Consider the following 27454-nt stretch of genomic DNA (forward strand, 5'->3'; position numbering starts at 1 on the left):
CATATGGAACAGACACTAGGCTGATTGCATGAAGAAGGCAAATCAGACCTTTTTTTTTTTTTTTTTGCTGTACGCGGGCCTCTCACTGTTGTGGCCTCTCCCGTTGTGGAGCACAGGCTCCGGACGCACAGGCTCAGCGGCCATGGCTCACGGGCCCAGCCGCTCCGCGGCATGTGGGATCTTCCTGGGCTGGGGCATGAACCCACGTCCCCTGCATTGGCAGGCGGACTCTCAACCACTGCGCCACCAGGGAAGCCCCAGACCTTTTTTGTTATTTTATTTATTACTTTTTGGCATATGAAAATTTATTACTATTGTGCTTTCACCATCAAAATTTATGAGCTTGGTCTTTCCTTCTTGCCTTTGTATAGGGCCAAAAGAGAGATGTCGGCTACTTTGACAACCTTAAAGTGGACTCTAGGAATGTCAACAACAGCATGACCTTTGCGACCAAATCCAGCAACTGAAACGTCATCATTTTCCTCGATAAAATTCAAGCAACCATCATTGGGTACAAAGGCTGTGATTTTTTTTGCCATTCTTGATGAGCTGAACCATGACTTCCTGATGGTAGAAATTGGCTGTTTGGCTTCAACCATTACGTTTTCAAGTGCAATTCCCTTGGCGTGAGAAGCGCCTCCAAAAGGGTTGGGCTTCAGGGCTGTGTCAAAATGGGCTTTCTTGTACTGTTTATCATGCCACTCCTGGTCTTTTCGGTGGCTACAGAGCTTCCTGACAGTACAGAAACCACGACACTTGACCATCCTGCCGGCACCACGGGTCTGAGTGAAAGAGATGCAGCACAGGAAGGAGCCACAAGCCACCTCGAGCCCAGACCTTTTTTTTTTTTTTTTTTTTGCGGTACGCGGGCCTCTCACTGTTGTGGCCTCTCCCGTTGCGGAGCACAGGCTCTGGACTCGCAGGCTCGGCGGCCATGGCTCACGGGCCCAGCCGCTCCGCGGCACGTGGGATCCTCCCGGACCGGGGCACACACCCGTGTCCCCTGCATCGGCAGGCGGACTCTCAACCACTGCACCACCAGGGAAGCCCGAGCCCAGACCTTTTTTACGTGTAATTAGTGTGATTATTTCTTGTGTGCTGTTAGGCTTGAAAACTTTGGTTTTAATAAATGGGCTAAGCGTTTGCTCTCTCTATATTATTATATATATTATATATTATTAATTGGCTTAGAATCCCACATTCTTCTGTTATAGTATACAATTTACTTACAGCCCAGTTCTATAGTGATTACCACTGATTTAATATTGTCAAATTAATATTTATGTATATATTTCTAGACAGATCATTCGGTCGTTAGACTTTTTATTGTTGAAAATGTGCCACCTTCTAGGGAAAAAGTAGTTTTAAAAATAATTTAAATAAAAAATAAAAGTCTTGTTGCTATAATCTGCTTTGTATTCTCAAATTTTATTGTCTCTTGGAAAGATCGATGCTATTTCCATCTGACCAGCCAGTTTGCAAGTCTGAAAACAGGTATTGAGGCCCAAAGTATTGGGTCCCAGATTCATTCTCTCCCAGGAGGCCCTGGGCTCCTTATGAGAATTCCTTCCATCCCTCCCTGGCAACCTACTTTACATCCTAGAGACCTCCAGGAGGAACAGTGCCAGAATTCCTTCTGATACACCCTCTGCCCTCCTCCAATGTCTCCTGGACAATGCATCTATCTCATAAGTAAGAGGGACTGATCAACTGATCTTTTCCAGGACAGACGTTACGCTGCAGTTTCCACCACTGGACACAGGACCAGCTGGAACGAACATCTTTGCTCAGTGGGCCTCTTGTTTCAAGTTGGCCTTAGCAAGGTCCCCATCACATAGACCACCCAGTGCACACATGGTTAGTAATGCCACGTATGGCACAGACGTCTTGGCCTCTAGGGACACGTTTTAAGATAACACACCTGTCCTCTCATGCCACCTTACTCCAATTACCCCCCAGGAGATGCTGGTGGTTTGGGAAGGAGTTGTTGGCATACAACCCTCAGGTCCTCCTCCTTTTCTCTCTGGGATCGCTGCAGAAAGCACGTGTCATGTCCTGCAACTGACCACCCAGTAAAAACTCAGCCTGGTGGGGTGAGGCCTGTGGTTTTCTAGGCCTGCCTGTGGCTGACTCCCTCAGATCTTACACTATGTGCCAAGACACGGGAACTAAGCTAATCAAGACACGGTTCCTTCCCAGGACATCTAGCAACTATGAAGATGTAAAAATTAATACAAACTTGCGTATTGTATTACACACCCAAATTAATACAAAAATTAATACACACCCAAAACTGGGCGATCCCAACACTTTCCCAATTTATCTACCCGCATAAATTATTCCACCTTTGGAGAGTCATCCCACAGGAATACTCCTGACTTAATTGCATATAATGGAGTGGGTAGTACTGCAGAATGTTTTCTGTTTGCCTATTGGAATGGGAGAGAATAGACAGGGAGGTGAGGAAAGAGGAGGAGGGAGCAAACTGGAAACATTTCAAGCAGACTCCGGTGCTGAACTCGTTTTAACTTGCCAGGACACTGTAGAGTACATCATCACACATGCCTCGTCCTGTTTGTGTTAAGTCAGTAAGGTTCACTTGAGCGTGTCCTAAGTGGCAGGTACATTTCACATTCTTTGTCCTTGGTTTCAAGGTCCCTTCATTAGGCCGCACTGGTATGTTTGGGGAAACTTCTGTTTTAGACCAAATGATTACTCCCTGAACCCTAAATACAACTGCACTTTTCCTGACTTTGTTCCTTTTCTAGATGTCACTGCATTTACCTGGAATGGCCTTCCCCCAATTCCTGCCCTTTGTAATCTTCTGCATCCTCCCAAGCCCACCTGCCTTGGTCACCTTAGCAGATGTGAGCTTTTGCTCTGTGTAAGAAAGACCCATCCTTTGCTGTTTCTGAATCTGTTTCCTTAGTGAGCTCCCTGCAGAATTTTATTTTTTTCTCCAGTTTTCTCTAGTGGGGACCCTGAATTGGTTTCTCACAGTTCTGTCATGGCTGGAGTCTAACATATAATGACTTCACAGACACAGAAGCAATTTCTCATACTTCTCAAAAAAGACACACGTATGGATATCTACTTGATTCATTTGTTCATGTGTCTTGTTTCAGTTCAGATTATATACTTTTGGAAGGATGTATGTTTTGTATCTTCTAAGATACTTATTTAACAACCGATGTTCAGTTAATGGCAGAAGAGAAGGAACACATTCCCCCTGAATTCTGGAAGACATAAATCAAAGAAGTCTACCATGAGCCCCCAAAGCTTTACCCTAAAACTTTGTATGCATTTTACAATCCTGTCTGTAACATACCCCTGTTTGTTTTAACATGAAAATGTTATGAACTGCTTATACTAGGTAAACTTAATGCTTTGAAAAGATCTGCCATGTTGAATTTCTGAGCCTATATATCCTCTGATCCACCGCTGCTCACCCCTGCTGTGTATTCCAGTTAAAAAAGCATGGCGGCTAGAAGTTAAATCAATGTTTACGGGATGAATAAACGAATAAAAAAATCTGATAACACTAATGGAAATTTTGTATTTAGGCAACTCCTTCCAGAAATTTATATATTGGGTCACAGTCTTCCAAGGGTGTTAACTCACCAGCAGGAGTATGATCTGTGTTTCTTTCAAGTCCGGCCAGCTAGTGCACAGATGCAATCATTCCTTACTATAATTAGCTTCACTTTACAGGTGGGAAAGTGGAGGCTTAGGCAGATAAACAAGCACCACAGTAGCCGTGAGTAAATAGACCATAACACCCCTGTCTCTCAGGGCACCCAGGCCAGCCCCCTCCTGCAGGGGCCCCAAGCGCCCCCAGTTCAGGCCTTCACGTAGCACTTTTCATGCTGGGTTGAGATTACTTGAGCACTTCAGACTCCACCCGTGGGCCAAGAGCTCCTCCTTGCTGGGACTATGTCTTGATCATCTCTGTGCACTCAGCTTCCCACACGGAGGGCTCCTAGGAAGTGTGAGAATGAATCAATAAAAATATATAAAACCAAAAAACTGCTGAATGATCCTTGATTTTCCAGGCCTGTCTTCTAAGTAGGCCCTTGTGTTTTTAACTTGTGCTAAGAGTACAAGTCTAAATGAAAAAGAACCTAATGCTTACGTTAGAACACGAACTCAATGTTTCTCAAGACTTTCTTATTCTATTTTTACTGTATTGAAAATGTTCACTCAAGCATATCTTCTTTACTCTGGATTGATTCCCTTTCAACTCTTCGGGAAACCCTAGTGGACCAGGCCACAGCGATTGTTTTTGTCTCTGAGAACAGGCACTCCCTGCTCTGCTGCTGCAGGAACACAGCTTGGTTGTCTTCTGTGGGGATGACATGAACAGTCTTGGTCACCACTCTTACAGGACCCTGAGTTAAATTGACTTCAGACAGATACAAGGAAAATTCCTTGTTAACTATTTTATAGGTACAGATGGCAAATCTACAACTTGTAATGTTTTTTTTTTTTTTTTTCGGTACGCAGGCCTCTCACTGTTGTTGCCTCTCCCATTGCGGAGCACAGGCTCCAGACGCGCAGGCTTAGTGGCCATGGCTCACGGGCCCAGCCGCTCCGCGGCATGTGGGATCTTCCCGGAACTGGGCACGAACCCGTGTCCCCTGCATCGGCAGGCGGACTCTCAAACACTGCGCCACCAAGGAAGCCCTATCTGACTTTTTTGATTATAGCCATCTTAGTGAGTGTGAAGTAGTATCTCATTGTGGTTTTGATTTGTATTTCCCTAATGAAATGATATTGAATATATTTTCCTGAATATACTTTGCTTATTGGCTACTTGTAGATGTTCTTTGGAAAAAGGCCTATCAAATCCTTTGTTCATCTTTAAAGTGAGTATTACTGAGTTATAATTTTATTTTATTTTTTTTAAAAAATAATTTTTATTTATTAATTTTTGGCTGCATTGGGTCTTTGTTGCCGTGCACGGGCTTTCTCTAGTTGTGGCGAGTGGGGGCTACTCTTTGTTGAGGTGTGTGGGCTTCTCATTGCGGTGGCCTCTCTTGTTGAGGAGCACAGGCTCTAGGCGTGTGGGCTTTAGTAGTTGTGGCTCACAGGCTCTAGAGCACAGGCTCAGTAGCTGTGGTGCACAGGTTTTGTTGCTCCACGGCATGTGGGATCTTCTTGGACCAGGGCTCGAACACGTGTCCCCTGCATTGGCAGGCAGATTCTTAACCACTGTGCCACCAGGGAAGTCCCTGAGTTGTAATTTTTAAAAATATATATTCCAGATACCAGTTCCTTACCAGATGTATAATTATAAAATATTTTCTCCCATCCTGTACATTGTCTTTTCACTTTCTTGGACTGTGTCCTTTGAAGCACAAAAGCTTTTAGTTTTGATGAAGTCCAATTTATTTATTACTTCTTTTGTCATTTGTGCTTTTGCTGTTGTATTTAAAAATCCATAGTCTAACTAAAGATCATGAAGAGTTACTCCTATGTTTTAAGATTTTTATAGTTTCATCTCTTACATTTAAGTCTTTGATCCATTTTGAGTTAATTTTTGTATATGGTATGAGATTTGGGGGGGGTGTCCGATTTACCCTTTTTCCTGTGGAATTTCAATTGTTCTAAATCCATTTGTTGAGAAGACCACCCCTTCCCTCATGTAATTGTTTTGGCAAGCTTGTTGAAAATCATTTGTGCCTAAATGAGAGGGTTTATTTCAGGACTCTCAATTCTATTCAATTGATCTCTATCTGGTGACAATGAGTACTAGTAAGTAATTAAGCGATTTGGAACTCTTTGCTCAAAACTGCTCTTAACTGTTTTACACTTTTACACTTAGGCAATCCATCATTGTTTGTTTAATTTCAGAGCAAACCTTCCGAAAGTGGTAAATGACAAACTGTTCCAAAAAAATTAAAGCGAATTAAAATAAATTGTTTGAGAAGGTTCTAAAAAACTCAAAACATCCTGGGGTGTGGTAATATTTGAATGAGAAATAACTGGCCTAGTTCACTCGCTCCATTGTTAGAACGTCTCTCCCTTTCTCCTCAGGGACGGGCACTCTCAAAGATCATTATCCATAAAGTGGAGGAAGGCAGAACTTCCACTGCCATCACTGGTTTTCTCTCCCCTGAGCAAGTGTTGCGACGTCTCTAAAAGCCATAGAAAATTCTGTAATCTCTAGAATTTTTCAACCGCCTTCCCAGAATGCGATTTGTTTACTACCAAAGCTGAGAAGGAGAAGCGCACACCTGGCCATCGCAGGTGCCCGCTCGCCCGAGAGCGTCTCCCAGGCCTTAGGAACGCCAAGGTCCTGTTCGCACCTGCTCGCCGGAGGCGCTAGAGCCCCTGGCAGCTCAGGCTCCCCACCTGCGTCTAAGCCTTCCCCTCGTAACGCGCCCCTGGGCCTCGTTTAAAGGGCACCGCGGGTGCAGAGTTGCAATGATGCAGTCCTCTTGGGCGCTCGCAGCGCGCCATCCCCGGGGCCGCTCTGCCGGCGAGCCCGGCCACCTGGTTTCTTCTGGGCGGCAGGTCGGAGGCCCCCGGGTCCCGCTCGCTGCGCGGTGGCGTCGGCGGAGGCGGTGGCGCCGGCAGAGGCGGTGGCGCGGGACCGCGGGCCGCGCAGAGGCGGTGGGGCCGGGAGGGCGGCGCTGGATGGGACGGGGCGGGGGCAGCGGGCCCCACCCTCGCGTGGGCGCGGCTTGCGGGTGGGCGGGCGGCTGGGCGGCCGGCGGCAGACTTGACGGGAGCCTGAGGCGTGGATGGCGACCCCGGAGAACTCAGCGGCCGGCGCAGTGCGGCGGGTGTGCGGGCCGCGCGGCTTCCCTCGGCGGCGCCGCTCCGGGCCTCGGCCATGCCCTCGCTGTGGAGAGAAGTGCTCCTGGAGAGCCTTCTGGGTAAGCCGAGGCCGCCCGCCGCGCATTCGCCGGTCCGCTCCCCCGGCCCTGCCCGGAGCCGCGGTACTCCGCCGGGTTGGCTGAGCTCCTGGAGGGAGGAACGCGCGCTTGGTGCCCGGAATAGAGATGCTTATCGTCCCCTGGCAACTTCTGCTGCTGGAGGAGTTGAGAGAGAGAGAGAGCTCCCACGCCACCCTGGTGTTGCGCCCAAGGGGCCCGACTTCTTCACCTGTCGGCCTTGAACCGCGAAGCTGGTACCAACCCCGAGTCCCCTCACCCGTGATCTTTAAGTTTAACTGAATAAATTTCAGCACCGAACTTTACCTTTCAGAAGGAAAGGGGCACCCGTTTCCCCCGGTAGCTGTAGGTGAGCACTCAGCGTGGTGGCTACCGCGTGGGTTGACCCCTCACAAGTGGCCTTGGGTAGTGGCTGCACATTTGAGTATTTGGCGGAAAACGTCGAACTGGAGCCCCATGTGCTCACTTAGCAGCTTTGCAAAAAGTCCCAAGAACAATTATTGTTGTAATATTGTCGGAGTTGTATGGTTGAAATCAGAATTCCCAGACAAACGTTCGGGAGATTGCTAGCATCTCGCTGTTCACGATGAAGGGGAGGGGTGCCTTCCTAAGAACTTGATTTTCTGGGAGCTGGTAATGCTCGGGCTGGGGGGCGGGGCTCATTTTTTGGCCCAGTCTGTATCTCACAAGTACGCGATGTAAAGCGAATTACATTCAGTGAGTACCTAGGGTACTAGGTACTGTGTGTACTTAATCTTTTTTAATCTTAATAACTGCGAGGTGGTTAAAAGTACTGCTTTCGGTGGTTAAGGATGGTTTGGAACCAGACCGCTCGCTTTTAAGTTCACTCTGCCATTTGCCACTTTTGTGACCTTAGGCAATTACTTAACTTTCTGTGTCTAAGGAGTTTTTGTTGTTTGATTTTGCATTTGTAAGAGGGGAGTAGAAATAGTGTCAATTTCATAGGATGCAGAAGAAGAGAGAGGATCAGGGTGAATACTTAGCACAGAGCCTAGTGCATGGTAACTGCCCATTGGTTAATTATCATCATTGTAGAAGATTGCACAGTCAGTAGTTGGCAGCTGTGAAAGTAATGTCAAATCTGCGTTTTCCACTACTCTACACTGTCTCCTAAGGGTTAGGTTTAAAATAGTTTGCTCACAAGAAAATGGTTATTTCCTAACTAATGTGCCTTTGGCTGTAGTCTGGAGTGGGAGGAAGGAGTTCTGCCGTTTGTTACTCTTTTTGATTTTCACGATATTTCTCATAAAAGAAGGGTCGATTTAGTTAAGGAAATTTTATCAATCAGGGTCCTGACAGGAAACCAGATTTAACCTAGATGGTCCAAATGAAGAGCCTTTAATAAAGGGACTACCTACCTACGGGAGGTATGAACGAGGTTAAAGGGACAAGCAAGGGATGTTGAGCCATTCTCATTCTGGGCCTGACAGGAAAGGGGAGGAATTCTGTTACTGGAACCCAGTTAAGGCCAGGGTCATGAAGGAGGGCGGCCGGCCGGAGGAGTTTTAGTGGAGGGAAGGGCTACTGTTTGAAACAATGAGAAAGTTATACTTTCTCTCTCTCTTAAAAACTTTTGTTTTCCCTAGGATATGTTTCTTGGTCTCTCGGCGATGGCCTGGGACCGATGATCTATTACTTTCCCCTGCAAACACTAGAACTCACTGGGCTTGAAGCTTTTGCCATAGCATTTCTTTCTCCATTATTCCTCACAATTCCTCCTGTCTGGAAACTGGTTAACAAGAAGTGGATGGTAGCCCTGCTGTGGATAATTACCGTTGGTAAGATTTAAAAGTGATTCCTTAAGTTTTTTGGTTTTTTTATTTTTAGCTAAAAATGAAATGAAAGTGAAAATATGTAGACTGTTCTTTGAATGCTAAATGATTAAATAAAAAATAAAAGATTTCTCTGTCTCTTACTACTACCTTGAAGAGTTTTAGTAGAATTGGAAGTCTAGACCAAGAGTCAGCATATTTACGTGTTTAACTTTTCCGTCAGTTTGGAAGAGCTTAAGGATCACTGAGATGAAGAGGGGAAAGATACCTTGGAGAACAGCTTAACTCTTGAACATATTTTTGTTCTTTTTTCCAACTATGACATGAAACTCCAAAGCCATTAAAAAGTTGTTAAATGATACTGCCTAAAAATATGAAAATTATGCATGATGAACACCGTGTTAAGCAAAGGCAATCAACAGGTTAGGACAGCTGTTGCAGCTCTTCCAGTCAGAGGGCTAATTTCATTAATATATGGAGTTCTTACAAATCAATAATAAAAAGGGACCAATAGTTCAACAGAAGAGAAAGCAAAGGATATGATCAGTTTACTGGAAAGGAAATATAACTGGTTCTTAAAAAGATACTAAAATGTATAGAATACAAATCATACACACACACATATATGCATAGACAGTCTCACATATCAGGTTGGCAAAGAACAAACTCTGACAACACTGTTGTAAGCGTGGGAAAGCAGGCACTTACGCATTGCTGGCAGAGCTGTAAAGTGTCACAACTTCTGCAAAGGATCAGTTAGCATTGTTTATCAAAAGGACAAATATGTATCTTTCACTCAGCAATCCCCCTTCTGGGAGTATATCCTATAGATAAACTCACATATGTGTAAAATGATAAAAATAAAAGGTTATTTAATCATTGCAGCAATGTTTATAATAATAATGTTAGAAACAACCTATATGTCATTTGTATGGGATCGGTTAGGTTAAATAAGTTATGGTTCTAAAACTTGGAGTACTATAGAATACTATGCAGCTATATTAAAGAATGAGAACATTTCTGTAAGGAAATGGAATGTTCTTCAAAATATGTTGTTAAGTGGGAAAAAAGAAGCGCTAAACAGTATGTGCAGAATACTAGCATTTGTGTAAAATAGGTTAGATGAAAATATATTTAATAGTTAATTGGACATGCATTAAATAGGTCTAGAAGTATTTTTTAAAAACCTGATACCATTTTAGTTGCTTCCAAGGTGAAAAATTTGGTACCTAGACACAGGTATGAAAGGGAAACTTTGCACTGTATACCTTTTGTAGTTTTCGAATTCTGAAGTTCAGTACGTCACATTGCCAAAACCCAGCAATTAGAAAATGTACACTTACTATCACAGACACTTGAGGTTATTAACATTAATAAATATTGAGAGACCTTGGAGAAGTACTGGTAGTAAAAAAAAAGTAAGGTGAGGTCATGGAGAAAAGGTTTTAAAAAACAAAAACACCAGACTCCAGTCTGGTGGAATCTGTAGCTGAAAAGTCTGCCTGTCTTGCCCTTCTGCTATTACACAGTTGGTTTCTCTGAGTTTTCCAAGGGGCATTTGTTCTTGAGCCACGCTGTGTATATCTTCTGTCTAGGAACAGTCACTTGACTTTTTTCAGAAACAGTGACAGGAATCACTAGGGAATTGCCTTCTATTTTTCTGTGCATCAGTCCCTGAAGAAGGCAGAACGTGGTTAGTGAGTGTAGTGAGTTATGTGGTTACCCACAAAGGTCTAGAGCTCAGAAATAGCTGTGGTCAAGACCACTGGAAAATGCATCCTTTTAAAAGATGATGTCTATAGGAATGAAATAACCATGAAATTTTCAGCTCTAGAAATAATAGAAATGAAACTTTCTTCTTTTTGAGCATGTATAGTAACTGAGTTAAGCTGGCCTTGGCTTACAGAATCCTTCTATGAATGACGATGGCCTCATCACACTCCTTGGTTGGCTTTACGAGAGGAATCTGCTCAGTGGCCCTTTTTCGCTGCCTTTGCTCAATGCTGCCTGTGGCAGCTTTACCTACAAAGCCACCCACCGAACAGTTACTGGGACAGTTTTGTATTTTTGAGTCCAGTTCTGGCCCAGGAACTTCTGGAGGCTATAATGTAATAGGAAATAACTTCGACAGGGGGTATGGGATTTGAGATGCTTCTTGTTGCTCCCCTTTCATCTGCTTCTTCCCTGAAAACCCATCACCTTGAGTAGAGGTAGAATTGTATTTGAGAAAGGGCAGTGGGTAGGAAAGTGACTCAGAGTTGAGGATGAAGAAACCAGTTTTTTTTTTTTAACACCTTTATTGGGGTATAATTGCTTTACAGTGGTGTGTTAGTTTCTGCTTTATAACAAAGTGAATCAGTTATACATATACATATGTTCCCATATCTCTTCCCTCTTGCGTCTCCCTCCCTCCCGCCCTCCCTATCCCACCCCTCCAGGCGGTTACAAAGCACCGAGCTGATCTCCCTGTGCTATGCGGCTGCTTCCCACTAGCTATCTACCTTACGTTTGGTAGTGTATATATGTCCATGCCTCTCTCTCTCTTTGTCACAGCTTACCCTTCCCCCTCCCCGTATCCTCAAGTCCATTCTCCAGTAGGTCTGTGTCTTTATTCCTGTCTTACCCCTAGGTTCTTCATGACATTTTTTTTTTCTTAAATTCCATATATATGTGTTAGCATACGGTATTTGTCTTTCTCTTTCTGACTTACTTCACTCTGTATGACAGACTCTAGGTCTATCCACCTCATTACAAATAGCTCAATTTCGTTTCTTTTTATGGCTGAGTAGTATTCCATTGTATATATGTGCCACATCTTCTTTATCTATTCATCCGATGATGGGCACTTAGGTTGTTTCCATCTCCGGGCTATTGTGAAGAGAGCTGCAATGAACATTTTGGTACATGACTCTTTTTGAATTATGGTTTTCTCAGGGTATATGCCCAATAGTGGGATTGCTGGGTTATATGGTAGTTCTATTTGTAGTTTTTTAAGGAACCTCCATACTGTTCTCCATAGTGGCTGTACCAATTCACATTCCCACCAGCAGTGCAGGAGTGTTCCCTTTTCTCCACACCCTCTCCAGCATTTATTGTTTCTAGATTTTTTGATGATGGCCATTCTGACCGGTGTGAGATGATATCTCATTGTAGTTTTGATTTGCATTTCCCTAATAAGCTTAAAATGGATTAAAGACCTAAATGTAAGGCCAGACACTGTAAAACTCTTAGAGGAAAACATAGGCAGAACACTCTATGACATAAATCACAGCAAGATCCTTTCTGACCCACCTCCTAGAGAAATGGAAATTAAAACAAAAATAAACAAATGGGACCTAATGAAACTTAAAAGCTTTTGCACAGCAAAGGAAACCATAAACAAGACCAAAAGACAACCCTCAGAATGGGAGAAAATATTTGCAAATGAAGCAACTGACAAAGGTTTAATTTCCAAAATTTACAAGCAGCTCATGCAGCTCAATAACAAAAAAACAAACAACCCAATCCAAAAATGGGCAGAAGACCTAAATAGACATTTCTCCAAAGAAGATATACAGACTGCCAACAAACACATGAAAGAAACCAGTTTTTGTCAGATGCTCTTCCAGGTGGCCATTGAGCTTTGTTGATGCTAAAGAGAGGCTGAAGTAAGCCATGATTTGCCTTAAAACTCCCTTTTCAGATGCTTCTTAAGGAAACAAAACAACTTTGTTTTTACAGAGTCCTAAGGCATTCTTACATAACTACAAAGAAGATCTGAGTGTTCTGTGCTATCTCATCGCTGACACCTCAGATATTTTAGGTTGATTACTATGTAGTTAACTATTAAACTAGTTCATACTACCAGTGATTTAGGTTATTTTTGACCTTAAATATCTTGACCCACTAAAATGGCTATGTTCAAAATCATAGACAATAAGTGTTGACAAGGGTATGAAGATATTGAAACCCTCACACACTGCTGGTGGAAATGTAAAATGGTGCAGCTGATTTGGAAAACAGCTTGGCAGTTCCTCAAGATGTTAAACATAGTTGTCATATGACCCAACACCTCCACTCCTTGGTATAGACCCAAGAAAAATGGAAACATATGTTCACATAAGACCTGGTACACAAATGTTCCTAACATCATTATTCATAGTAGCCAAAAAGTAGAAACAACCCAGATGCCCATCAACTGATGAATGGATTAAAAAAAGGCAGTATATCCATGCCATGGGATATTATTTAGCCATAAAAAGGAATGAAACTGATACATGGTACTACATGCATGGACCTTTTTTAAAAAAGATTAAAAAAAATTTTTTTTTGCGGTACGCGGGCCTCTCACTGCCGTGGCCTCTCCCGTTGCGGAGCACAGGCTCCGGACGCGCAGGCTCAGCGGCCATGGCTCACGGGCCCAGCCGCTTCGCAGCATGTGGGATCTTCCCGGACCGGGGCACGAACCCACGTCCCCTGCATCGGCAGGTGGACTGTCAACCACTGCGCCACCAGGGAAGCCCCTAAAAAAGATTTTATTGAAGTTTAATTGGTTTACAATGTCATGTTAGTTTCAGGTATACAGACAGTGATTCCGTTTTGTATATCATATAATATAATATATTTTTCAGGTTCTTTTTCCCTATAGGTTATTACAAAATACTGAGAATAGTTCCCTGTGCTATACAGTAGGTCCTTGTTGGTTATCTATTTTAAATATAGTAATGTGTATATGTTAATCCCAACCTCCTAATTGTCCCCCTCGCTTACTTTTCCCATCAGTAACCATAAGTTTGTTTTCTATGTCTGTGAATCTCTTTCTCTTTTGCAAATAAGTTCATTTGTATCTTTTTTTTTTTTTGGTAAGATTCCACATGTAAGTGCTATCATATATTTGTCTTTCTCCATTTGGCTTACTTCACTTAGTATGATAGTCTCTAGGCCCATCAACGTGGATGAACCTTGAAAACATTATGCTAAGTGAAAAAAACCAGTCACAGAAGGCTGTGTATTTTATGATTTCATTTATATGAAATGTCCAGAATAGGAAAAATCCATACAGATAGGAAGTAGAGAAGTGATTGTGGGGGCCTGGGGGTCGGGGTTGGGGGGAAGAGGAGGAAAGGGAGGGGCTGCTAATGGGCACAGGTTTCTTCCTGGGGTGATGAAAATGTTCTGGAATTAGATGGTGGTAAGAGTTGCACAACTTTGTGAATGTATTAAGAACCATTGAATCATACACTTTAGCAGAGTGAATTTATGGTACGAATGATATCTCAATAAAAATTTTCAAAAAGATTTATGCACTCAGATAATTATATATTAATTCTACCTTCCCGAGTGTAACCATGGTATCAGACACAGCAGTTATCAAATGCAGATCATTGAATACCAATGCATGATTGCCAGAAATGTTTAATTCTCCTTCATTTGCAGGCAGCATAGCCTCCTTCCAGGCTCCAAATGCCAAACTTCAGCTCGTGGTTCTCGCGCTCGGTCTGTCTTCCTCACTGGTAGTGCAAGCCGTGGCATGGTGGACAGGAAGTGGTTTGCAAAGGTATGTTCATATCTTGTGCCTACAGACAAACAAATGTGGTCAATTACCAAAGGGAAGGTTGGGACTAGGAGCTGCAAGATATAGTCTTTACCTTGCATAAGGCCTTGTAGAAGTCTCACTTTTCACAAAATCGGGATGTGAATATTTGCCATCAGTCTCAATAACGTTGTGAGAATGAAGGCATTATAACAAGTTGCCTAGGTAACGGCTATACAAAGGCTAAGTCATGTGCCAACGAGGCTAAGTCATGTAGATTACCAACAAGACTACCTCATATACTCCTTCTATGACACTGTGAAATTCACAATGGACATAGTACATTGAAACCACATAAAAAGTTGTTAAAGGGCTTCCCTGGTGGCGCAGCGGTTGAGAGTCCGCCTGCCGATGCAGGGGACACAGGTTCGTGCCCCGGTCCGGGAAGATCCCACATGCCGCGGAGCGGCTGGGCCTGTGAGCCATGGCCGCTGAGCCTGCACGTCCGGAGCCTGTGCTCTGCAATGGGAGAGGCCACAACAGTGAGAGTGCCCGCGTACTGCAAAAAAAAAAAAAAAAAAAAAAAAAAAAAAAAAGTTGTTAAAAATACTTCTGTACTTACAGGTACTTCGGAATCTGGGGATTCATTTTAGGACAGATTCTTCTTCTTGTTCTCCACATTTGGTACACTTCACTGAACCCAGTCTGGACTTATCAGATGTCCAACAGAGTGATACTGACATTAAGTACCATCGCCACACTCGATTGCATTTACACAGGTAAGTGTAGGCCCAGTTTATTTAGGGATTTTCTCTTTCTTATCTGAATGTAACACACCTTGGAAAGATAAAACTAGTCTTTCTGCATCTATCTCCATTTCTACTTTTTCTCCCTCTGCAAGAGTAGCCGGCGCAGGTAGTGGACTGTTATCTAAGCAGAAGGCACCTTTTCCTCGCCAGCATAGAGGGTGACGATAGCAATGCGTCTCTGGCTTGTCTCAGCGTGGAGTGCGAGAGTAGACCCAGGCCTCATACTCCCTGCTGGCTTTCAGCTCTGTCTACCTCCTCTTTCCCTCTGGACAGGACTTTCCAGGACGAGGACTGTGGGAACTGCATGGGTTTGTTTGGTTTCTTTTGGTTTGTTTGTTTTTTGCTTTTGTTCCCGCCCCGCCCCGGGCCCAACTCTGAAGATATTTAAGCTCCAAATATGAAATTTAAAAAGAAAGGAAATCCTACATATTCATACCACCTTTCAGATCACCTGTCTGGAGCTGACAAACAAACTTGGACATTTGCTTCACATGCTAACTCGAGACTCTTCTGAAAAGAAGGAACAAGTGTTACTAGATTCTACATAACTTGCTCCTGGCTTTGTGTGTAACTCTCAGTGAGTCGCTGTTCTTTTGTAAATACAAGGAGAAATCTCACAGGTTAATGGAAGTTTAGAGGGTTTGGCTCACCGTGAACAAAGGGCTTGTATAATTCCCCCTTGGCCCCAATTTTGGCATGAAGTGGGGTTAGTGAGAACAAGGGAACATCATGCACGTAAATTGGTCGAGGGACATTGATATTAATTAGAACATTTAGAACTCGGTCTAGTGCCCTAGTATATGTCTTCTATTTCATAAATCGCTAACATGAAGTAGAAACTCAGGCAGCAGATTTCACAGGTACAGCCTGATAAGGATATTCAGGGTATCGCTTACATTTCCCGACTGGAGTTTTCTTCTTTCTCACCTCTGTTTTAAATTTATGTGACCCAGTTGTTGGTCCCTTCCTGTTTTTGCACTGTGCCCCATTTACAAAACTTGACTCCCCACCAGCTTCCCCAGGATGTCTGATCATCCCAGGCATTTTTGGGGGTTGCTTTGTTGAAGATTTGCTGGGTCTTGGGGGAGGGTCACCCACCATAGTATGAAGCAGTGTTAATCAGCAAATTCAGCTTAGGCTTCTCTCTTCTCCAAAGACTGTCTCCTAGCCTCCAGGCCCTGGCCTCCTTCCGTCTTCACATCTTCTCTCCCTCATCCCTGTAGCTTTCAGCTCTGCTTCTCCTTCCCCTCACTCCTTTATTGGCAGAATGGCTTTCTTCCTCTTTGTGAAATCGGCCTGTCATCCTCACAGGCAGACCCGAAGTTTTCTTTCTATCCTGGAGAGGGCTTCTCAGTGTCATGAAGCATCTACCCAGCAGGTTCTCTGTTCCTACAAAGAAATTCTCCTGCCAGCATTTTCTCCAGTAGTTACATTTCTGTATGTGAAGTCATTAATGCAACACACTGAGACCTTGTGGTTAAACAGTCCCGGGAAGTATAGTATAGTGAAGTGCACAGGTGCTGCCTAAGTTCTCTTTACCAGCTGTATGATCTTGGGCAAGTTACTTGTTTTCTCTGAGCCTCAGTTTTTTAATCTGTGAAATGGGATTAGTAATAGAGCCTACCTCGTAAAGTGGTTGTGAAAATTAAATGAGTTCATGTAAAGGGCTGGGCATAGGGCCTGGCCCATGGTAACTGCTCAGGCGATGCCCTGTTATCACTCCGGGGACACAGAGGGTTAGATGAGAGCCCTGTTCTTCTGGGGAGAAGCAGCCTGGTATTCTGAAAGTGTTCCACTCAAGGTGGACTGCATTTGTTCCCTGAACATACCTTTCACTTTTCGTACATATATTTTAGCTCATACTCTTAATTTCACTTTAATGAAGTAAATAAATTTCTGCATTTTCAGTTGTCAAATTCCAAAATGATGGGTTCTCCCTAAATCGTTCCCGATCTAGCCTGCCTGAAATAACCCCTCCCACTGACTACCTCCCAGCACATTCTGCTTTGGACTGGGTCTCATCTCCTCTTCTGAAGTCAGCTCCTTGAGGCCAGGTACCATTCTGTTAAATACAGAGGGTAAATTTCCATGTAACGGATCCTTTTCCATTTTTCATTCTAGATGGTGCCTGCTGTAGACCTGAGGGGAAGAAGTCTGAGGAGGCAGCCAGGGTGATGGCTTCTAGACCGAACTGGTTGTTGGCAGGGGGCTGCCTTTGGCAGTCTCATGTTCCTTACCCACTGGATTTTTGGAGAAGTCTCTCTTGTTTCCAGATGGGCAGTGAGTGGGCATCCCCATCCAGGGCCAGATCCTAACCCATTTGGGTGAGTTTGGGTGTGGAAGCAATCCAGCAATTGGCTAGTATTGTTGAAGAAATTCCTCCTCTGTTTGAGCAGGTAGACCTGCACCAGCCCGATGTTTCGTATTCCTCTTTCCCTAGATGTCAGAAACATTGCAGGACGTTACTGCAGTAGGACAGTACTGGATCCACTCTGGAGATGACGGAGCTGGAGGGGTATTTGCCCCAGTGCTGAAGGATTGCTGGGAGGTAGATGAGGGAGGACTAAGGATTGTGCACGGCTAAGTGAGAGGTCCTGGGAGCTCCTGCGTGGGCACGCTGAGGAATTCCTGCCAAGAAGAGCATTCTCAGTGGCAGGGAAAGCATGGCATTTCCTCCAGATCCCCCTATTACAGTTTTGGGCACTGGGTAGGACGAGACAAGAGGGCCTTGGTGAGAGAGCGGGTTGGCAGCAAGGCAGAGAGCTATAATCTCTGCAAAGGAGGGAAGCCTAGGGGAGCTCTGCATCCTCTGTACTTTGGGACTTGTTCCAGCCATGGGGCTCCCAAGGAGTTAGCAGTCTTGAGCTTAAGTGCTGGTTCCTGTGCTTGGTCCTCACTGACCCTCTCTCTACTCTTCCTGACACCTCTTTTCTCCCATGGTCAGGTCCAGCCTTTCACATAAAAAGATGGGAGGAACCCTTAAAACATCTGCCGCAGATATCTGTTTTCTCCTAAAGCGCTGAAATTCCCACATATGGAGACACACTGGCTCTTTCCCCAGAGGATGTCTGGGCACATCCCACAGTTGTCTCACATGCAGTGTGTCCAAGTCTGGCTCAGTAGTTTTCACTACCCAGACATGTCCTTCCTCCTCTGGGCCTTGGTTTACTCTGTCTGTCCCTCTACCGTCTAAGCTGGAAACCAGGAATCATCTTCGAATTGTGTGTCTTCCTCATTTTCTGCATCTCACTTGGTATTAAGTCCAGTCGATTCTACTACTTCTCTTAAAGCACCTATCCCTCCCTCGCCATCCCCCACCATATCTCCTTAGTGGATCCTCCCATCTTTCATCAGGCTACTGCTCTGGTCTTCTAATGGCCTCTGTGCAGTGTGGCCATCTCCACACTGAGAGTGCGATCTCTAAAATGTACACCTGACCCCATCACTCTTTTGCTTAAAACCTTTCAGCAGTTTTTCTCCCCCAAACCAGGTCATATGAGACAGGATCTGCACCCTCAGCCTCACTTAATGTTTTAAAGATGCTCCCTGCCTTATCCCCAGGCTTCACCTGGGCTGAAATCACTTTCAGTTCCCTAGACGTGCCAGATTGTCCCAGCCCCCCATGTGTATGTACGTGCTCTTCCCTGTGTCTGGGCTACCTTCTCTGCCTTGATGTCTCGGCAAGCTCTCACTCACCCTTCAAAACCCAGGTCATGCATCTCCTCTGTGAAGTCTTCTCTGATTATCCCACAAACTACCTTGAATGCCCATCCCACCCCCACCCCCTTGTACATCTCTTATTATTATTCTGTATTACAAATTGTTTATACTACAGTTATTTTATGTCCTTCATCCTTTCTAGACGCTAAACTCTTTGAGGGCCGGGAATGGGAAAAGGAACTAATACTTATGAGTTCCTCTGTATCCGGCCCTGAGCTAGGAAGTGTACATATGTGATCTCATCCAGAGTCTATATCTTTTTGATCTTGGATGCTCTGGCATATTTGGGAGGAGGAGAGAGAAGGAAGAAAGGCACAGAAGAGAGGGGGAGGGAAGGAGTTTATTCTTATGTGTTAAAGCTTCATTTCCAAAGCTCCCATGAAAACAAGCATAAGATGTGAGGAAGAGCGACAGGAGAACTGGACCAGGAATCCGAGGCCAGTCTTGAGGGTTGGAGTCCTGGTTGGCCGACAGCAATTCACCATTCAACTTTGGACCAGTCGCCTAACGTCCCTGGCCTTGTTTTACTCACCTTTAAAATGAGGGTTTTCATTTTATGATTTTGTGTGCTGGAGTGACACATTGAAGATGGAGATGCACCGCCTGAGACCAGCATTTCCCAAATCGTGTTGTGTGGAACACTGGTTTCTTGAGATGTTAATGGGTAATCTGAGAGAAAAAACAAGCAAAACCAAAACCTCGTTTAGATCAAGTAGGTTTTGGAAACACTGTACTTCATCTTCCTTTGTGATTCACAAGGCACATTAGCATCACAGAGTCACTCGGGAGTTTCTCCAACTTACTCGAACATGGAATTCCTTTGTTAGAACACCTATCAACATATCATAAAATTGGTGTTTCTCAGAACCCTGTCTGAGAAGTGTTGCATTAGATCATCATCACCTATGACCGTCATAGTAGGAATTGCTCTCTAAAATTCTCTAGTTTCTACTTAAGGGGATGGGTCATAAATCTATTTTGATGGGCTGAAGATGTGGGAGATGGGAGGAAGCTGAGAGAGAGGCACAGATGGTGCTGAGGGGACTTTGGGAAACCAGAGGATCAGTGCAGACCACAGAGCCTGGGAGGATGAGGGAGCAGGACACTTTCTTAGCCACATGTTCCAGCTTCCCATTAGCCCACCCCAGCACTCCTGACCCCCAAACTCTCCCTCTTTAGTGTCTTCTACCTTCTAATATCCTGTGCTATTTTCTAACTGTGTTTATTGTCTGGCCCTCTCCGCCACTGGAATGTGAGCGCATGAAGGAAAGGGATCTTTGTTCACTGACGCATCCCAAGCCCCTAGAACAGAGCCTGGCACACAGTAGGTCCTCATAAACATTTGTGGTTGACTTGGGGATAGACAGTGATCCACAGTGTCCTCGCCAGCCTTTTCTCTCTTCTGTAGACCCAGGACCACCCTTAACCTTAGAAGGTGGGGATAGGCAGGAGAGCGGCTGAGAGCCTCACTCCAGAGCTGGAGGGCCTTTTTTGGATTCTTAGTCCTACGTGGGCGACTGTGTACAATCTGTGGCAGGTTTCTTAGTGCTCTTTCCTGCAGTGTCCTCCTCTGCAAAATGGGGATAATTATCGCATTTACCACAGACTTGTGAGTGTTAGATGAGCTAATATATGTAAAAATCTTCAAACAGTGCCTGGTATGTAGTAAGTACTATGTTTTTTAGTTTATTTATATTACAGCTATTTTACTGAGTGCCATGTTGTAGCTTTTATTGCTGCTGGATTTTCCCCTAAAGTTTAAATTCTTTTTTTTTCTCCTCCTCCAAGTTTTTGCCAAAGTAGCAACAGAATGAAATAGTTTGTGGTTGTTTTTAAAAACACACAACTATTAATTATTTACCAAACTCACATCAGTCCCAGGAAGGCAGAGACTTTTTTTTTTTTTTTTTTTGCTGTACGCGGGCCTCTCATTGTTGTGGCCTCTCCGTCGCGGAGCACAGGCTCCGGACACACAGGCTCAGCGGCCATAGCTCACGGGCCCAGCCGCTCCGCGGCATGTGGGATCTTCCCGGACCGGGGCACGAACCCGTGTCCCCTGCGTCGGCAGGCGGACTCTCAACCACTGCGCCACCAGGGAAGCCCAGGCAGAGACTATTGATAAAAGCAGTACTGAGGTTGAGAAAAGAGTGAAAAGAGGCACACTAAATAGAAACTATTCCCAGTGTCTTTTTCTTTTTATCTTTGGCAGAGTCATTTAAAATGTCACTTGGCCAGTATGAACTATAATTTAATAGTCTGAGAAAACTCAATTACTGTGTTTACACTGACCATGAAAGACTGCAGATATCGTTTATCTCAAGTCAGAGGTGCTTTTATGTCAATGTTCTGAATGTATATAATATTGGTTCCCAGTGGGCTTTCATTATCTCACTGGTTGTTTCACACTCATACTATCTCTTGGATGTGCCTAGAGGTAGTAGATACATATCTGTTTTATATTTGGGACAATGGAGTAGTAACAATGTCAGATGTCCTATAACGTATCATTTTTTTACAGAGGTGCAGTTCTGCTGGGCTTGGCGAGTGGATTGATGCTTTCGCCTTGTTCATGGTTTCCTGGTTCCAGTTTAACCTGGTGGATGACAGGTGTGTGGTTTCCCTACAGAAATGCTTCGTTGTCCAATTTACTTGCAGTTGTCCAATTTACTCCATGTGCCCCTGGAGTGGAAGGAGATGACCATATAACATGTGCTGTTGCCCGGTGGGATAGTCTCACCAAGTGCAGCCACTAAAACCCAGATATCACCACGGTTACCAGTGACTACTGGTTCCAGTTCCCTGCTTTCTCCTCCTTCACTTTCCCTCTCCTCCTTAGCTGTCTTATCCCCTGACTGTGCTGATATACTCTCCCCTGCCTCCTAAATGACTTATCCAGGCACAGATGTCAGGAACAGTTTTACTGACAGTCTGCGGAGATGGAGGGTCAGACATTGCCACTTTGCCAGACCTCTTCCCCTCTCCAAGCGCTTCTCTGTTTTCAGGAATACCTTCCTTTGGGACTCGACAATGAAGCTCACTTTCCCTTTCTCTTTTGTGTGTAACAGTTTTGGCCCTCCTCTACCCAGCCTTGGGGTCCACGTTTGCTTATTCAAAGGCTTGGACCCTCTCTGCCCATTCACACCCTTCAGGAATATAGAATATCAATGGAGACTATCATACTTCTGGAGCAATCTACTTATTTTTATGATTATGACCATTTCATTACTGTGACTGAAACTGAATTATGCCACTCTGTTCCTTTCCCCTTAAAAGGCAGGAATGGTGAGAGTCAGTTTTAGTGTTAAATAAAAGAATTCCCGCTCTGTGACAGGGCAAATAGTGTGTTTGGTTTCTGTGAGATGTCCTTATACATTTTAATTAAGCAGGTGATTCAGAGTTTTGTACTAGAGGCTGGCGTGGGTTTCTGAGACTACACGTAACGGTAATGGAAGATGAGGGTTAAATAACCTCGTAGGTACGTTTCTGTGCACCCTCAGTGCCATCATCCTTGCATGAAGACGTGTATGTCATCCAAATAGGCTGCTTAATTCCTAAGGTTAACCAGGTCGTCATCCTCCTGGAGCTGTGTGAGCAAACGGTTGCGGTCATGTTGAGCTGTTTTTACTTGCTTGTGTATTTTCGGGTAGACATTCCATATGGGGATGCTTGTGTGAATATAATGTAGGAGGAACTTTTCTTCTCATCAGAGAAATGCCTCCTGAGATTCCGCACAAAAATGGCCAGGTAACTTTGTAAATGCGGAGTGTGCAGTGAGCATATATAGCTTCTTAATCTCTATGCAATTAGGAAAATGAACATGAAATACATTGAAAGTTGTGCAGCATTTATATCATGTCTTTTCTTACGGACTAGGAGCAGAAGGCTTATTGGGCAGGTAATTAGCAGCTTCATTTCAAACATGGGAACACTGAGGTCCACAGAAACATAAACTTAAAGAACAGAAAAGCTGTGAACTTGTTGTTTTATGCTCATGCTTATTTCCCCAGATAAGTAAACATAGCCTCCAGAGTTAAAGCTAATTTAGTTTGACTGTCTCTCTGAAGTGTGAAATAAAAGGCCCTCGGGGCAAGCAGATTCCGGGCTTCTAATGGGCTGTTTGCAGTAGAGAGGAAAGCAGGGCCGTAATTAGTGAGCTCCATCTCCCTCTCTGATGGTCTCCTCACCTGAATTAAGTAGGAGCTCACAATTATCTAGAGATGGTGCCCACTTTTCACTGTGATTCGTCTCTGGAAAACACCTCATAAAGCAGAATGCAGATAAAGAAATCATATTTTTTTCATTGTACAGTTAAAGTCCCAACTGGGTCCCAGTATGAAATTAATTATGGAAGTGACCAATAGAATTTCCCAAATGCAAAGATACAGGAACTTTAGATCTTGATGGCGATTAAATTAGTAAAATCAAAGTTCTATTTAAAAAGACATAAATGTACTCAATGCACTGGTAGGACCCCAGTGTGCTATACAGTGTGCTTACAGTTTTATTGTATAAGAAACTTGATCTGTTTAAAGTGAACGTGTTAGTTACTATAAATATCATTGGAATATTCAATTACCATGAATTCTGCTTGGTGTCTTAGATGTTATAAAGATCTGTGGGGGGATTATTTGGGAGGACTCAGTCTCAAACAAAAAATAGTTAAGCTGTATAGTTAAGAGAAAAAGGTAAAGTAACAGTGTATCATATGCTACCACTGGTGTTCAAAAAGGGAAATGCACACACATGCCTTTTTCTTCCTGTGCACAGACTATCTCTGGGAGGATGCAGAAGAAAATGCTAACATTGTTGGCCTTCGCTAGGGGAACTAATAGGTGACAGGGGACAGAGGGACTCTTTTTTACCTTTCAGAGTTTGGATTGAATTTATAGTCTATTTAAAAGGACAATTTTAGGGGCTTCCCTGGTGGCGCAGTGGTTAAGAATCCACCTGCCAATGCAGGGGACGTGGGTTCGAGCCCTGGTCGGGGAAGATCCCACATGCCACGGAGCAACTAAGCCTGTGCACCACAACTACTGAGCCTGTGCTCTAGATCCTGCGAGCCACAACTACTGAGCCCACACGCCACAACTACTGAAGCCCACGCGCCTACAGCCTGTGCCCCACAACAAGAGAAGCCACCGCGATGAGAAGCCCGTGCACCTCACCGAAGAGTAGCCACCGCTCGTGGCAACTAGAGAAAGCCCGTGTGCAGCAACGAAGACCCAACGCAGCCAAAAATAAATAAATAAAATAAATAAAAAAAATAAAAGTACAGTTTTAGTGGACTTAAAAATATGTAGCCTGTTTAAAAATAGAAACTAAATTAAAAATGAAAGTGGTAACAGTCGAGGGAAATTTGAAGAGATGTTTTCTTTCCCTTCAGATAATTCTTTGTAGTAAGACAGACACAACAAAGTCATTTTGATATCTTTAGATTAAAATATCAAACTAGGACTCATTCTTTAGAAAAATAGGCATTATAAGCTGGTAAACAGGAAAAATTCCCTCTCCCTAATAATCAAATAAATGAAAATCAAAATATGCTATGACTTAATCATTAATTTCGTAAAGATTTTTAAAAAGAAATGGTTTTGGCAGGGTCCAAAAGGCTCACCTTTTGGACTTCTGGCAGGGTTTCTGGAGGAAGTGAGAACTGGTATAACCTCCCGGGAAAGCAGTTGACCACAAGTATTGACTCTTTAAAATGCTTTCGCCTCTTGACATAGTAGTTGTACGTCTAAGAATCTTTTTAAGAATTATTTTAAGGAAATAATCAGAGGTGTAGTAAGAGATTAATTGACAAAGAAAGATGTTCCTCACAGGGTCAGAAGCTTCCTAAATGGCCAAGAATAGGAAAATGGTTGCTTATTTTTGTGTGTATTTATCCAGTGCAAGAGTGTACGTACATAAACATGTTTTAGAAGAAAAACATTAATAACACGAAAAACATGTTCTTGATATAATGTCCCACAAAAAGCAGAATAGAATCCTCACTATGTGGTACGATTCCATTTATGTAAAAATACTTCTTCATATACACAGAAAAAGACATAGGGGAAATACATAGGAGTATTAGCTGGGATCATCTCATCTCAGTCCTAGGCGATCCTTAATTGCTTGTTCACAGCTCTGTATTTTTAAAATTTCTGCAGTGAATAGGCATTATGTTTGTTCATTTCAAAATGAAAAAAAACTTTTGTCATTAAAATAATTGTTGTTGGATCTAAGATTTTGAAGGTCTAACTATGGAGTTAAAATCTGTGGGTTGTTTTTGAAGTGGGGAGGAATAGGCAGTCACATGGCATTGTCCTGTGATGGTGCAAGTAGAACTTACTGACGGGTGAGCGCCATGGGGCACTAAGAAGCTGGCTGGATCCTCTTCCCGGGGTTCTTGCCGCAAGCAGTGAGGAGGCTGCTGTAGACATACTTGAAGGGCGGCTCACTGTTATACAACATTGACTGAAATGTCCAATGTCTAGAGGATGTCATATTCTCTGCAAAGGTGTTATACTGATGGCTCCAAAATGGGGTGCTGTAAGCCCCTGCTGTGCTGCTGTCTCACAGCGGATTTCATAGGACTATGGAGAAATGTTATATTCCCTCAGATTTGGCTCAACGAATTAGCAGACATTTACTAAGTGCCTGCTGCGGACCAGGCAGATTGCACAGCCCCCAGCACCTCCGAGGCTGTTGTGTGAATGAATGAACTGCCTGCAGAACTGTAAACTAGTGAGTCTACAAATGCAGTCTCAGTCACAGCTTCTTTGGGGGGGGGCTATGGGGTTGGTAAAGCCAACTTATATATTGTGGGACGAGGGGCAGCATTTAAACTCCTTTAGAAAGTTTCTTAACAAAAATGTTCTACAAACATGACTCTCCATGTTTCCTAATGTCCTAGATCTGGCTGGTTAAATTAAATTAACAAATTTTGGTATTACAGGTAATTTCCTTTTTTTTTTTTTTTTTGCTATGTTTGCTATGAAGATCTTAACACAAATAAACTAAAAATGCCTTCTTCTCTCCTGCTGTTCTTCCTGAAGAAATAGCACTGGACTGAGATTTACTGGACCCACATTCCACCTCTAGTTGTGCAAGTAACTAGCTGCATGACCTTGAGCAAAGCATATTAACCTTGCCAAGACCTTAGTTTCTCACCAGTCTAGAAACTGAACTAGAATGGCCCTGAGGTCCCTTCTGGCTCTAAATAGCTATAAATCGGTCATCCTATATAAGTTTATTATTCCTTTTTTTTTTAAGAAAACGGAAGAAACTATTACTACTTTCCTGTCTGATTGTTTTTCTTTCTCTCTCTCACAAACAGGAGTGACCTCGGCTGTGGGTCTCCTTTACCTGCCCACGTGGGCAGCCGCTCTCTCTGGCTGTGTGCTCGCCCTCTTCACGGCGTCCATGTGGCCTCAAGTGCTTGGACACCTTATCAGCTCAGGGTCAGGCCCTGGGAAAGCCATGACCACTGCCATGATATTTCATCTTCTAGAAATATTTTTCTGTGCACGGTGCACAGCTTTTAAATTTGTCCCAGGAGGTGTGTACGCTAGAGAAAGATCTGATGTGCTTTTGGGTGAGTACATGTGAAAGGTCTGGATTCAAGTAACTACTCAAAAATCCCCTTCAGGACTGACTAGGATTTAGCACTTTACATGACTGATTAAGATAAATAGGATGGGGCTTCCCTGGTGGCGCAGTGGTTGAGAGTCCGCCTGCCGATGCAGGGGACATGGGTTCGTGCCCCAGTCCAGGAAGATCCCACATGCCGTGGAGCGGCTGGGCCCATGAGCCATGGCCGTTGAGCCTGCGCCTCCGGAGCCTGTGCTCTGCAACAGGAGAGGCCACAACAGTGAGAGGCCTGCGTACCGCAAAAAAAAAAAAAAAAAGATAAATTGGATGATCTTGCCTTTCTTATTGAAATAGACTCTCTTGGTTAAATAAAAACAACCTGGAGAAATGTCTAAATTACTATTTAAAAAGAAATTTCTTAATTCATTAATGAGTTTCAGTAATATTTATTACTGCAAAGGCCTTGGAAGTGAATAGCTGTGAAAAAAACAAGTTTAATCCATAATAAGTTATAAAAGAGGTCCCCGTAACCCCATATTATATGATATGTAAGGAAAAAATACGATCATGGTGCTCACATTGCTATTTTGGTGGTAGGCTTGTAGATATATATAGGAAGTGTGATTTTTTTTGGTTCCCTTGAATTTTATGTATGGTTGTTTGTTTTTTTGTTTGTTTGTTTTTGCTGTACGCGGGCCTCTCACTGTTGTGGCCTCCCCCGTTGTGGAGCACAGTCTCCGGACACGCAGGCTCAGCGGCCATGGCTCACGGGCCAGCTGCTCTGCAGCATGTAGGACCTTCCCGGACCAGGGCACGAACCCATGTCCCCTGCATCGGCAGGCGGACTCTCAACCGCTGCGCCACCAGGGAAGCCCCTATGTATGGTTTTTATTTACCCTCTTTTTACCAAAAGATCTTTTCATATGTGAATCTTAGTGTAAATGGTAAATTCTCAAATCATAGAGTACATATCTTCCATTTCAGTGGTTATGAACTTATGTACCAAAATTCAAATAGCATAAACTTAGTTCAGTTTAATATTTCAGAAATTGTCTTCTGGCAATAGTGAAATTCCTGATGTGTACCAAGTAGACACAGATCAAATATTGCCTGTCATTTTAGTATAAGTAAAACATGTCCAAAGCC

The 27454-nt window shown here is 43.8% G+C and overlaps 2 protein-coding genes across 2 annotated transcripts in view; one reads left to right on the top strand and one right to left on the bottom strand.

The window, feature by feature from the left end:
- Window positions 1–335: 335 nt before the first annotated feature.
- On the bottom strand, window positions 336–784 carry LOC101318306 (small ribosomal subunit protein uS12-like). The gene has a single exon (XM_033857470.2). It carries the CDS (start codon window positions 762–764, stop codon window positions 336–338), a length of 429 nt encoding a protein of 142 aa, XP_033713361.1. The 5' UTR covers window positions 765–784.
- Window positions 785–6728: 5944 nt separating this feature from the next.
- Window positions 6729–27454, top strand: part of CWH43 (cell wall biogenesis 43 C-terminal homolog) — a 44374-nt gene continuing 23648 nt past the window's right edge. Inside the window, 8 exon segments of the mRNA XM_019928192.2 lie at window positions 6729–6881; window positions 8507–8698; window positions 14108–14228; window positions 14829–14983; window positions 17135–17214; window positions 17216–17337; window positions 21252–21340; window positions 26055–26312. Of these exon segments, the coding sequence (XP_019783751.2) occupies window positions 6839–6881; window positions 8507–8698; window positions 14108–14228; window positions 14829–14983; window positions 17135–17214; window positions 17216–17337; window positions 21252–21340; window positions 26055–26312 (1060 nt within the window). The 5' untranslated portion in view covers window positions 6729–6838.

This window comes from Tursiops truncatus, chromosome 5, assembly GCF_011762595.2.
Source record: "Tursiops truncatus isolate mTurTru1 chromosome 5, mTurTru1.mat.Y, whole genome shotgun sequence".
NCBI lineage: Eukaryota > Metazoa > Chordata > Mammalia > Artiodactyla > Delphinidae > Tursiops > Tursiops truncatus.

What these genes read in the sequence shown, in the direction of transcription:
- LOC101318306 (XM_033857470.2), bottom strand. Translation starts at nt 764, where the DNA reads ATGGTCAAGTGTCGTGGTTTCTGTACTGTCAGGAAGCTCTGTAGCCAC.